The sequence below is a fragment of the Phaethon lepturus genome, unplaced genomic scaffold, assembly GCF_000687285.1.
Source record: "Phaethon lepturus isolate BGI_N335 unplaced genomic scaffold, ASM68728v1 scaffold33707, whole genome shotgun sequence".
Taxonomy (NCBI): Eukaryota; Metazoa; Chordata; class Aves; order Phaethontiformes; family Phaethontidae; genus Phaethon; species Phaethon lepturus.
The window spans coordinates 6,048-15,480 of record NW_010553272.1 but is presented as its reverse complement, the minus strand read 5'-3'; the positions used below and the strand labels follow the sequence as shown (position 1 = coordinate 15,480).

General features: G+C 48.3%; 1 protein-coding gene across 1 annotated transcript in view; it reads left to right on the top strand.

Annotated features, from left to right (window-relative positions):
• The window catches only part of TBC1D2 (TBC1 domain family, member 2), a 15,991-nt gene extending 7,466 nt beyond the window's left edge, over positions 1–8,525 (top strand). Inside the window, exons 8-13 of the mRNA XM_010291486.1 lie at positions 1,363–1,550; positions 2,740–3,210; positions 4,393–4,513; positions 6,517–6,702; positions 7,314–7,435; positions 8,128–8,525. Of these exons, the coding sequence (XP_010289788.1) occupies positions 1,363–1,550; positions 2,740–3,210; positions 4,393–4,513; positions 6,517–6,702; positions 7,314–7,435; positions 8,128–8,329 (1,290 nt within the window). The 3' untranslated portion in view covers positions 8,330–8,525. The remainder of the gene's footprint in view (positions 1–1,362; positions 1,551–2,739; positions 3,211–4,392; positions 4,514–6,516; positions 6,703–7,313; positions 7,436–8,127) is intronic.
• Positions 8,526–9,433: the final 908 nt, after the last annotated feature.

The window sequence follows — 9,433 nt, the reverse complement described above, 5'->3', positions numbered from 1 at the left end:
GGGAATCAAAACATTTTCCTGAGAGCTGGCAGACTGACTGAGCCCTGGCTTCATCTAGTCTTGGATTTCTCCACCAAGCTTGGCACTGCCAGGTGGCAGCATTCTCGGGTCCTCCAGCTGGATCAGGGTTCTTTTGTTTTCTTAGGCTCTGTTTTTTCTAGCCTTGTAAGTTGTGCATAACCTGGTTACTCTCAGACTCGTCTAATCCTACCTTCTGGTCCCGAATCACTTCCCTAGGCTGGTGGTGTGTGCTGGCATTTGTTCTGTGGGGTTTCCCTGGGTTTTACTTCCCTGGGGTTTAAGGTATGTCTCCACAGTCTTGGATTCTGGAACAGGGTAAAAAGCTGCTTCTGAAGTGTTATTGCCATTCTTACATCTGTTTGCTTTGTGGCCCATTGAAACCCTGCCTACCTCCTAACTTACTGCCCTTCTCTGATCCGGAAACTGCTGTAACCTTTGGAAAGGAAGTAATCAGACCAACATGCTCAATGTGAGGCAACATGCTGATTAGAATGCTAATACAACAGTATCCTACACTCTTTTCTGTCCCCTCTGTATGCAGCCTAATTCTCTCTGTGGTTTCTGTTTTGGTTTTGTTTTTAACTGCTGCTTTCCACTGAGCAGGAGTCTTCACTGAGCTTCCTGTGAAACACTGGCTGAGTCTTGTCACCTGTGTGGCCTCAGTTCCCCACTTGTCAAGTGGGGATAACAGTCCTTAGTCCTTTTTTCTGCTTTGTGTGCCCAGGAGTATGGTGGTGGCAGGGAATGTCCTACTGTTTGAACTCAGTTGGGCTTCCTGTGCTTTAGAAATGTTGTGTACCAGTGCTATGGGACTGGGGTTGCTGAGGGGCTTGTGGTCGCCTTATCTGTGGTGCTACCATGTATCCTGAAAATGGTATGGTCATAGCTCAGTCCCAGGAGCAGTGTGTTCTGTCAGGATATTAGCTCAATGTGGGGTAGAGAACTTGTCTGAGGAGCAGGAAGAAGGGAAGCAGGGAAGAAGCCTGCAGAGAACTCAGCTGCAGTGGTGGCTCTTTGCTTGTGTCCTGAGCCAAGCTGGATGGGATGTGGCCATCCACTGATGCAATGCAGTAGCTAAAGTGGGTGATGCTGTAGTAGGTCTCCCACTCAATAAGCAGGTTTTGTTGCATGCTAGCTACTGCAGCTTGTGCTTGTTCATAGACTGTGGTGATTCATTTATGGCTGCAATTTCACTGACTGTAGAAAACCGCTGGATGTGTTTTCTGGGGCTTTGCTGTTCAGGAGTCTTCACTTTATGTGCAGACCAGGCCAGTAGAGAGCAGTGGCAATGCAGGAAGAACCATCAATGAGCCAGCTCATTCCCTCTTGTTTCCCCATCAGTGTGCCTGCCTGCAAGCACGAAACTGCCAGATGGAGAGCAAATACCTGACAGTCTTGCGGAAGCTGCAGGAGGCTGTGCCTGGCCTGCCCAGCTCCCATGCTGAGTTTGTGAGGAACCTCATCCAGGAAGCACTGCAGTGGGATGTGAAGGAAGAAGCAGAAGAAGGTTTTAACCTGAACCCTGTAAGGTAAGAGGCAAGAGCATGGGGATAGTCACACCTTTGTAGAAGTCAGGCTGTGGAGGGGAACATGTAGGCAAGAAAGACCCCGGGATGTTTCCATAGCAGAGACTTGGAGCCATGACCTAGTAGTGGAGTTTGAGGCAGCTGGTTTAGTCTGATCGTATGGAGGCCGCGAGTATCTGATAGCAGCATATCCCTGTAGGAAGGGGAAGTTAAAGATAATACAGATAAACTTTTCTTGGTAGTGGCAGACAGTATGGCAAGTGACAACAGCCATTGTGTGCCTGGGAGGTAAACACTGGACATGGACATGAGGATAAGCTCCTTCTGTAGAAGAGGAGGCCACCTGGGAGGTGGGGGATCTCCATCCTTTGGGGTTTTCTAGTACCAGCCGTAAAAAAACACTATTTTCTAGTGCTAGGGACAATCCTGCAGTGTAGGGGAGGCTGGACTGGATACCTCCAGAGAGCCTTGTTACCCATGCTGCTGGGGTCCTTACATCTGTTATGCTTTCCTGCCCAGTTAGTGCCTCAGTTCTCTAACAGTTTCCATTTCATCTGGTTGATCAGACTCGCAGGTTTTCCAGGTAGCTTTGGAGACAAGACCCCAACACCAAGTTTGGTCGCTCTGTGAAGAATATAATGATATCTTGCAAGTATCCCAGCTTGTGGACTGAGGAGGCACAAACTCTCAATGAGCTATACTGTCAGTGCTCCTGGTGTTTTCCAATCAGTAGCATATTTGCATTGAGTACAGGGAGTCATCAGAAGGAACTGTGGATCTCTGTTCTTTGGTCTGATGCCCCAAAGCCTTTGCAGTCCCTTCCTGCAGAACTGTCTCTGCACTATGACATGGTAGGGAGCAAGTGCACAGGTTGAGCTAGATAATCCCTTAGGGGCAGCGGAGCAGCTGATGTGAGAGGGGGCTGATGAGGTTGGACTGTAGCTCAGAGCAAAGTTAAACTTGAGTTCATCTGTGTCTGCCATTGCTGCAGGCTCTCATTTGTCTTCAAGGCCCTTAGACAGTGGGCATGGCAGGTTCTTGCATGCCGCTGCCAGGGAAGTGAAGGAGGTGTACCTGTGCTCCGGCATGGGTGACAGAAACCTGGCAGGAGGCTGCAGTTGGCATGTCCCCAAGCAGTGAGTGGCCCTTGATGCAGGTCCTTTGAACTAACCTCTGCCTTGTGTCCCTCCAGTGAGTATGATGAGTATGGGTTTATGACAGTACCTGACTATGAAGTTGAAGACTGGAAACTTCTAGCCAAAATCCAAGCCCTGGAGATAAAGTCCAACAACCTGCGGAGCCAGGAAGTGGTGGAGAAGCCCCTCCGTGATAGGTGGAACATAGTTGGAGAGCTGAGCCCCTCTGCAGAGCTGAAGAGCCTGATCCGAAGTGGCATTCCAGCGGAACATCGGCAACGGGTCTGGAGATGGATTGTCAGCCAGCACTGCAGCCATCTGCCTGACCACTACCAGCGGCTGTTACGGCAGAGCAAGAGCACCGAGCACCCTGCCTGCCGGCAGATTGAGCTTGACCTGCCCCGCACACTGACCAACAACAAACATTTTTCCTCTCCCACGTCCCAGCTCATCCCCAAGCTCCGGAGGGTGTTGCTGGCATTCTCCTGGCACAATCCTGCCATTGGGTACTGCCAGGGACTGAACAGGTGAGGAGCCAGGTATGCTGCTTCTTCAGGGGATAGCACTGAGAAAGTGTAGACACATACTCTAGGCTGTGATTCAAGCAACTCCAGGCTCCTGCCTCTCTAGAGTTCTGTCCCAGCTCTAGGTATTTTCCTGCAGAATTCTGCATTTGTTGCCTTTTTCACTCAGTGTTGTTGCTGGGATCAAGCAAACAGCAGGATGCACTTGTTTGGCATCTCCATAGTTACAGAATAGAAAGAAGCAGCTATATGAGGTAGAGTGAGGCAGTCCCAGAATAACAGTATGAGTTTGGGGCTGAATTTCTAAGTCTTAATGTGCTAAGCAGAAAAACACCTTAGTTATTTCCCTTTTTGCTGAGAAGAGTTGGAGAAAATGTTGGCAAGTGTTAGAGATGAGGGAGTTGCATTGCATTACATGACAAGAGGCTGAGGAAACTGGGGTTGTTCTGTCTGGGGAAGAGAAGGTTCAGGGAATCTGTAAAGCTTCCTTCACTTTCGAAAGAAGGCTATAGGAAAGATAAAACCAAACTTCTTAGAAGTGTGCCACCAGGTAAAAGAGGCACTGGGCACTAGCAGCAAGAAGTGAATTTCTGGTTGGACCTTTTCACATGAGGAAAGTCTGTGGAAGCTATTTCTGTTGTTCTTTGGATGCTCTTCAGGAAGACATTTTCCACTCTAGAGAGCCCTTGGTATTAGATACCATTAAATACCATTTTTAGACACCATACTTGCCAGTCTGGCTGAAAGGAGATAATTCAGAGCTGAAGGGGGTAAGGGCTGTAGAAGAATGTATGGAAAAGTGAGCTATGTCACATAATACGGAGTATCTCTGAGTGAGCACTTTCCTGTATTGAAAAAGCCAAAATCAGCACACTGCTAACTTCAGCCCATCTACAGAACATCCCATTAGCTGGGGAGTCTGGCTTTGTCACACCAGTTCCATATGTGGGAGTTCCTATTTGCTAACAGAAGCACATGGGATAGAAAATGACAGCCCCATGGTTCCTTCAAAACCCGCAGAACAGATCACTTGCTTCTGACCAACTGTCCTGTCACAGTTGATGTTTAGGATGCTCATGGAGCTAGAGACATGCCAAGAAGAATCTTGGATTCTCCAGTTCCTGTGCTGGCCTATGTCTTCTCCTTCAGTGTTGGCATTGTCTCACCATGTCTTGTCCATCACAGATTGGCAGCTGTTGCCCTCCTGGTCCTGGAAGATGAGGAAAGTGCTTTCTGGTGCCTAGTCCATATTGTTGAGAACCTAATGCCGGCAGACTACTACAGTGACACACTGATAACATCACAGGTGAATGGGGCACCCTCGCATCTGCTTGCACTCCGATACAGAGATTTACAGTAAAGGTTTAAAAGCAAGCAGTCAGCTTGCAGTGTGTTTGAGTTCTCACAGGACACCGATACCACCTGGCAATGCCTTCCATTGCAGAGGTCTTGTAAAGTTGAGAGTACAAAGTTGTTACACACACAGGAGCAGCAAAATTGATGCCCAGCACTAGGAAATTGGGCACCACTCCTGAGTAATCACTTGAAGGTCAGGTTAGTCAGAAGGAAGGTGCCCATTAATTGCATAGTTACTTATTTTAAGGAGGGCCTAGTAGAGGTGAAGCAGCAAACTCTGACATATGTAGAACTAAGAAGAAGGCACCATTCTGCAGCCCTTCAGATGTTTCTTTGGAAACTGCACCATATCTTTGGAGTGCCATGTGCAGGTGGAATAAAATACTGAGATTTTTGTATTCAGTGTACTTGCCTCAGTTCATGACTAAATACAGTGTTGGTTCTGGCTTCGGGGTTCCCTGCAGATCAGGAAGCCCTCTGGCCATTTGATGTAAAATGTTGTTCTGTGAGTAACTTACCCCCCTGGTTCAAAGTCACTGGCTTGCAAGGATTTCTGGATGTGTTTTCTTGTATCAGATATACTATGTCCTCCTGGGCAGACACAGCGCCAAGATAAATCCCATATAGTTCAATGCAATTGTAATTGCGTGCCCATACCACCCACACCCAGCAGTACCCAGTCTGGTAGGCCTGGCTGTGACCTTGGTGTCTTTATTGTGTGTGGTCCTTTCAGAGGGAAGAGGGTTGTATCCGTGGACCCAGTACAGATTAGGGTACAAGCATCACTAGCTGAGAGTGACTGTGCCACTGAATTGACTGACTAATGTTCATTGGGACAGTGGTGTGCTGGTGGAGAGGCCAACAGGCAGACTGGGGAAGCAGCCAAATTGCTGTGCAGATAGCAAAATGTCTGCCAAGAGCGGGTAGTGTTAGCTGTGAGATTTAACAGGCAGTGCTCAATACTTGACAAATAATGATTGACAAGGAAAACATGGCAGACTGAAGTCACAGAGGCTCTCCTACATTTGGTGAGAAAAGACTATCAGCTGAGGGAGCCTTTTTTAGAAAGACTTGCTGACCTCATGGTTGGTCTCTGAAAGTCTAGCCAAGCAAAAGGTCTAGGTGCCATCACAAAGGTGATGCATTGTGAGTTGGCTCAATCAAGTGAAAACTCTGAGTTGGCTGGAAAACTTAAGGTTTAGCTCCTGCAGACTTTAAAGACGAAGCATATCACCTCATCTGGTTTGTACACTGTGCCACAGCTAAGTAGGCTGACACAGCTGGGGCTGTAGTATGATATGGCATGCTCCTTAGCACTCCCCTCATGAAACCACAGCTTCCCTGAGATGAAGCCTTTATAAACCTGGGTCAGGGATCTCAGCAGCTGCATTTCTCTTTCTCTGCTCATGCAACCAGAAGCAGAGGACAGACGGTACTCAGGCCACAAAAAGAAGCTAAGTGAGAAGATCAGATCCTTCTTGTGAAGTCAATCCTGAAGGGATTTTAGGTGTTTATTCTGTTGGGCCATGTGAAGTCATTCAGACTGGGCAGGTTTTAATCCCCAATTGGATGCTCATGACATCACAGAAAATCCCAATAAGACTGATGTGGGAGGATGTGGCAGCATTTTCCTGCTTGACTTTGAGGTTGGGAAGGAATATGATCCTCTGAGCGAGAAGAATGTATGTATCTTTGCTTGTGTTTTGGCCTTATTTCAGCTCCACACCTTGCACTAGGTACAGCGTACAAGTACACTGCTCAGTGACTTTGAAGGGTTGGATGTTGTGCTCGTCCTGGGGTGTGGTTAGGCTAGAAAGCAGCATCAGTGATTGCCATGGCTTGTATTGTCCACAATCCTGTTGCACCGCTCCTCTCCTCCCAACTCCTCTGCTCCAACAGCTGCAGGACTGCTCTTGACTAGGACCTCATTGTTTTCTTTTTTGTCAACTTTAGGTAGATCAGAGAGTCTTCAAAGACTTCCTGTCAGAGAAGCTGCCTCGCCTCATGGCTCATTTTGAGCAGTATCGGATTGATGTCTCACTCATCACCTTCAATTGGTTTCTGGTGGCCTTTGTGGACAGCCTGATCAGCGACATCCTCTTGAGAGTGTGGGATGCCTTCTTGTACGAGGGAACTAAGGTGCAACTCCCAGATTAGGCCTTCCTTCCATCTGCACCATGATGGCAGGGCGATAGACATAGCCATGTGTCAAAGGGATGTGGGGTTGAGCCTCTTTTCCTATCCCGCTTGTTTGGTGGGGTGCCTTGACAGCTCCCAGCCTCTGTGTTGCCTGTGTACTTGCTGCCAGTAGACAGACCTAGTCCCTGATACTGTGCACAGTGTCCCTGGCACTTTTTAGCAATTAGTCTTGCTATGAAACAGCTCTCTGACAGGCCATGGTGTCTTCTTCTCTGTGACCTGAACACAGCTCAGAGTATGACAGGTATAGGGAGCAGAAGATGGACAGAGAGTTAGTATGTGAACACGTGAGTCTTGTATTGCCCTGGTCCATAGGGAGAAGTGGACAACCCTTGCAAAATCCCTGTGGAGTCCTTTTGGAGGACCTGGTATGTTCTGGAGTTGTAAATTACCTCTAGGGATTAGCTCAGTGCTGTCTTAGGTGTGCCCTACCACAGCCTGTTGAGAGCAGGAGAAGCCCAGTGTCCAGCCTGTATTGCAGTGCTGTGTGCCCCACCCCAAGTTTTATGCCAGCCTAAGACTGTCAACTCAAATACCTTTCAACCTTCCAGGTGATTTTCCGCTATGCACTTGCAATTTTTAAATACAACGAGGAGGAAATCCTAAGAATTCATGACAGTGTGGAGATCTACCAGTACCTACGCTTTTTCACGAGAATGATCACGGATGGCAGGTAGGACTGTGGGTTGTATACAGCCTTCCATCCTGGGTTTGTACTTGCTTGCCTGTTAGGTCAGCCTAAAAAGAATTCTAACTAGTCTGTTAAGAGAGATGCACGTGCATTGGCAGGTCCATGGGGCATGAATCAGTTCGTCTCTTCTTGACTTTCCCTTCACGGTTACTTAAAGTCTTTTTGGCTTGGGCAAAGGCATGCTACAGCAGAGCAGGCCACAAAGTCTGGGACAGCAAAATGCAGCAGCTGGAACTTGTGCTGCCACTTGCTGTGTTTCTCTCAGCTGTAGTTGGGCTATTTGGCAACACAGCACCACTCACAACCTTTAATGGCAACATGTGTTGGAGAGGAAGATTTTTGTGATCAGAAGAGCTCAAAGTCAGGAATATTCCTCCCCCTGGGGCCATCAGAGTTGGCATCTGATCCACTGTCTCCTGACTGGTGGCTGCACACTGGTACCTTAAAAGGTGGTGTGGTGTAAGGCTGTTTTAAAGCGTTGCTTGGGTTGGTGTTTGTGTAAGGAGGATTTGCCTGTGATTTCTTTAAGATTCTGCTGATAGATGACTTTTGAGCTCAGAGAGCTGAAATCTGAGGCCCTATTCTTTGCCTACCCCAGGATGCCCTTGGCATATCTGTCACCATCTGTTACCAACCAGTAAATCAGTTCACCAGACCTGTCTTTTCCATTGTAGGAAGTTGATGAACATTGCCTTCAATGACTTAAACCCCTTCCCCATGAAACTGCTAAGGAACCGGCGGTCAATGCACAGGGAAGAGCTGGAGGCAGAGCTGTGCGAGCTGGAACAGATCAAGGCAGCCTATGTAAAAGAGAGAGCAGAGCAGGGGCCTCAGGACCTGAAGGAGGTTGCTAGTGAAGAGGAAGAAGAAATTTGACAGAGTTCCTCATCACTTGCCTCCTGCCTTGCAGGAGGTCTTCAGTAGCAACTGTCTGTTGGAGATGGAGCGGAGGGAGAAAGGTGGTCACAGCAGGAGTTCATCTGCCCCTGGAAGCAAGGCTGTAGGTATAGGACCATTTGGGGACCAAGCCAGACTTTGTAATGGATTGGAAGGTGTCAGAGGATTTTTATCCTCTTCTGTACTTCTTCCCATTCAGCTGACCCTCTCCTGTGCAGTTCAGGATTACAGCTCAAGCTCCATAGGAAATATCAGTTGTGGTATCATGACAGAAATTGGCATGGTGCAAAAGACCCAGCCAGGCAGGGCTTTTCTACCTTTTCTGATGGAGGCTTGAAAGAGATCTTTATGTATAAGTAAAATTACAAGTAAAATCACTGGAACTAATGAACCGAGAGCACTCCCTCATAGGTACCTAAAGCTTCTGAATTGGTCAGGAAGGCCAATGGTGCCTTTAATGGCTAGCCTGCCAGGAGAGTGTGTGTTTAATGCTGCAGTTACTGAGTCGCGACACTGTCTCCAGAGGAGTGTGGGGCCTGTGGAAGTCCTGGCAGCTGAAGGACATCTTCCCATGGGACTCGGACTGGGACAAGTGAAATGGGTTGTGGGAGGGTGGAATTGCCTTTCCAGTTTATTTTGGTTCCTGTGGAAGTACATGGGAGCACAAGATGTGTCTCCCTGCCCAGCTGGGAAATGCTGGGAGCTACCTCTCCTCTTTGTTTAGTTTTGAGCAGAGCCATCTATGGGTTGGCCTGACCCTGGCAGCACTGTGCCTTCCAGAGGTGAGCTTGCTCCATAGAGGAGCTCTCAGTGTGAAACCAGCCACAGCCTGGCTGCAGGCAGGGACTAATGTTATGGAGGCTTTGACTACTGGGACGTCTGGGTCTTCTGCTTGCCTCACACTTGGCCAGGATGAGTGTGTGCCCATCTCTTTCTGCCTCACAGTTATGCTCCCCCTGTGCTGGATTTCTACGTTGATATCTCTGCCTTTGACTCCCATTCATAATGGGAGGGAGGAGGTCTTTTCTGTAGGAGCTTCCAATATTGAAGGTGTTTGACCCATGGAATATGGCACTTGGGGGA